At 43.6% G+C, this 2,500-nt stretch overlaps 1 protein-coding gene across 2 annotated transcripts in view; it reads right to left on the bottom strand.

Moving 5' to 3' along the window:
- Nucleotides 1-2,500, bottom strand: part of NDOR1 (NADPH dependent diflavin oxidoreductase 1) — a gene marked incomplete at its 5' end in the record, with an annotated part of 34,587 nt that overhangs the window by 18,628 nt on the left and 13,459 nt on the right. For both annotated transcript variants that reach the window (XM_081896783.1, XM_081896782.1), the window contains one exon: nt 2,346-2,443. In XM_081896783.1, the coding sequence (XP_081752909.1) occupies nt 2,346-2,443 (98 nt within the window). The remainder of the gene's footprint in view (nt 1-2,345; nt 2,444-2,500) is intronic.

Genomic DNA, 2,500 nt, shown 5'->3' with positions numbered 1-2,500 from the left:
TTTTCCCATTTTGCCCACAGAGTTTCCCATTTTGCCCCATTTTGCCCCCGGATTTCCCCATTTTTTCCCCATTTCCCCCTGGATTTCCCCATTTCCCCCAATTTTCGCCCGGATTGTCCCATTTCCCACCAATATTTTCCCAGATTTTTTCCGCATTTTCCACCCAGATTTCCCCATTTCCCCCCAATATTTTCCCAATTTTTTTTTCCCAATTCCCCACCGGATTTCCCTATTATTATTATTATTATTATTATTATTATTATTATTATTATTATATTATTATTATTATTATTATTAATTGCTCCCCCCCAGATTTCCCCATTTCCCCCCAATATTTTCCCAGATTTTTTCCCCAATTCCCCCCATTTTTTCCCCATTTCCCCGGATTTTTTTCCCAATTTTCGCCCGGATTTCCCAATTTTCCCCAATATTTTCCCAGATTTCCCCCCCCAATTTCCCCCCAATTTCCTCATTTTCCCCAATATTCCCCCAATTCCCCCCATTTTTACCAATATTTTCCCAGATTTTCCCCCCAATTTCTCCCCAGATTTCCCCATTTTTCCAATATTTTCCCGGATTTCCCCCCAGATTTCCCCATTTTTCCAATATTTTCCCGGATTTCCCCCCAGATTTCCCCATTTTTCCAATATTTTCCCGGATTTCCCCCCAGATTTCCCCATTTCCCCCCAATATTTTCCCAGATTTCCCCCCCAATTTCCCCCCGGATTTTCCCATTTTTTTCCCAATTTCCCCCGGACTTCCCCATTTTTTCCAATTTCCCCCCAGATTTCCCCATTTCCCCCCAATATTTTCCCGGATTTTTTCTCCAATTTCCCCCCGGATTTCCCCATTTTTCCCCAATATTTTCGTGGATTTTTTTCCCAATTTCCCCCGGGATTTCCCCATTTTTGCCCAATATTTTCGCGGATTTTTTCTCCAATTTCCCCCCGGATTTCCCCATTTTTTCCCAATATTTTCGCGGATTTTTTTCCCATTTTCCCCCCGGATTTCCCCATTTTTGCCCAATATTTTCCCGGATTTTTTTCCCAATTTCCCCCCGGATTTCCCCATTTTTTCCCAATATTTTCGCGGATTTTTTTTCCAATTTCCCCCGGGATTTCCCCATTTTTGCCCAATATTTTCCCAGATTTTTCCCCAATTTCCCCCCAGATTTCCCCATTTCCCCCCAATATTTTCCCGTATTTTTTCCCCAGTTCCCCCCCCAGATTTCCCCATTTTTTCCCAATATTTTCCCGGATTTTTTCCCCAATTTCCCCCCAGATTTCCCCATTTCCCCCCAATATTTTCCCGTATTTTTTCCCCAGTTCCCCCCCAGATTTCCCCATTTATTCCCAATATTTCCCCAGATTTTTTTCCCAATTTCCGCCCGGATTTCCCCATTTCCCCCCAATATTTTCCCGTATTTTTTCCCCAGTTCCCCCCCAGATTTCCCCATTTATTCCCAATATTTCCCCAGATTTTTTTCCCAATTTCCCCCCAGATTTCCCCATTTCCCCCCAATATTTTCCCGTATTTTTTCCCCAGTCCCCCCCGGATTTCCCCATTTTTTCCCAATATTTTCCCAGATTTTTCCCCCAATTTCCCCCCAGATTTCCCCATTTCCCCCCAATAGTTTCCCGTATTTTTTCCCCAGTTTCCCCCCAGATTTCCCCATTTCCCCCCAATATTTTCCCGTATTTTTTCCCCATTTCCCGCCCGGATTTCCCCATTTTTTCCCAATATTTCCCCTTTTTTTTCCAAATTTCCCCCCAGATTTCCCCATTTTTCCCCAATATTTTCCCAGATTTTTCCCCCAATATCCCCCTGGATTTCCCCATTTTTTCCCCATTTCCCCCCGGATTTTTTTTCCAAATTTCCCCCCAGATTTCCCCATTTCCCCCCAATATTTTCCCATTTTTTTCCAATTTCCTCCCGGATTTCCCCATTTTTTTCCAATTGCCTCCCGGATTTCCCCATTTTTTTCCAATTGCCTCCCGGATTTCCCCATTTTTTTCCAATTGCCTCCCGGATTTCCCCATTTTTTTCCAATTGCCACCCAGATTTCCCCATTTTTTTCCAATTGCCTCCCGGATTTCCCCATTTTTTTCCAATTGCCTCCCGGATTTCCCCATTTTTTTCCAATTGCCTCCCGGATTTCCCCATTTTTTTCCAATTGCCTCCCGGATTTCCCCATTTTTTTCCAATTGCCTCCCGGATTTCCCCATTTTTTTCCAATTGCCTCCCGGATTTCCCCATTTTTTTCCAATTGCCTCCCGGATTTCCCCATTTTTTTCCAATTTCCTCCCGGATTTTCCCATTTTTTCCCAATTTCCCCCCGGACTTACTTGGGGTACGAGGAATCGCCCAGCCCCAAAACGGCGTAATCCAACCGGGAGAGAGAAGTGAGAGGCAGGTTTTTCCGGAACAGGAACCTCCAGAAATTCTGGATTTTTATATTAAAAAAAAAATCGTGATTTTATTTATTTTCGAATGGAAAGAA

Source organism: Podarcis melisellensis, assembly GCF_964234715.1.
Source record: "Podarcis melisellensis genome assembly, chromosome: Z".
NCBI classification, from domain to species: Eukaryota; Metazoa; Chordata; class Lepidosauria; order Squamata; family Lacertidae; genus Podarcis; species Podarcis melisellensis.
This window is presented reverse-complemented; position numbering and strand designations above follow the sequence as displayed.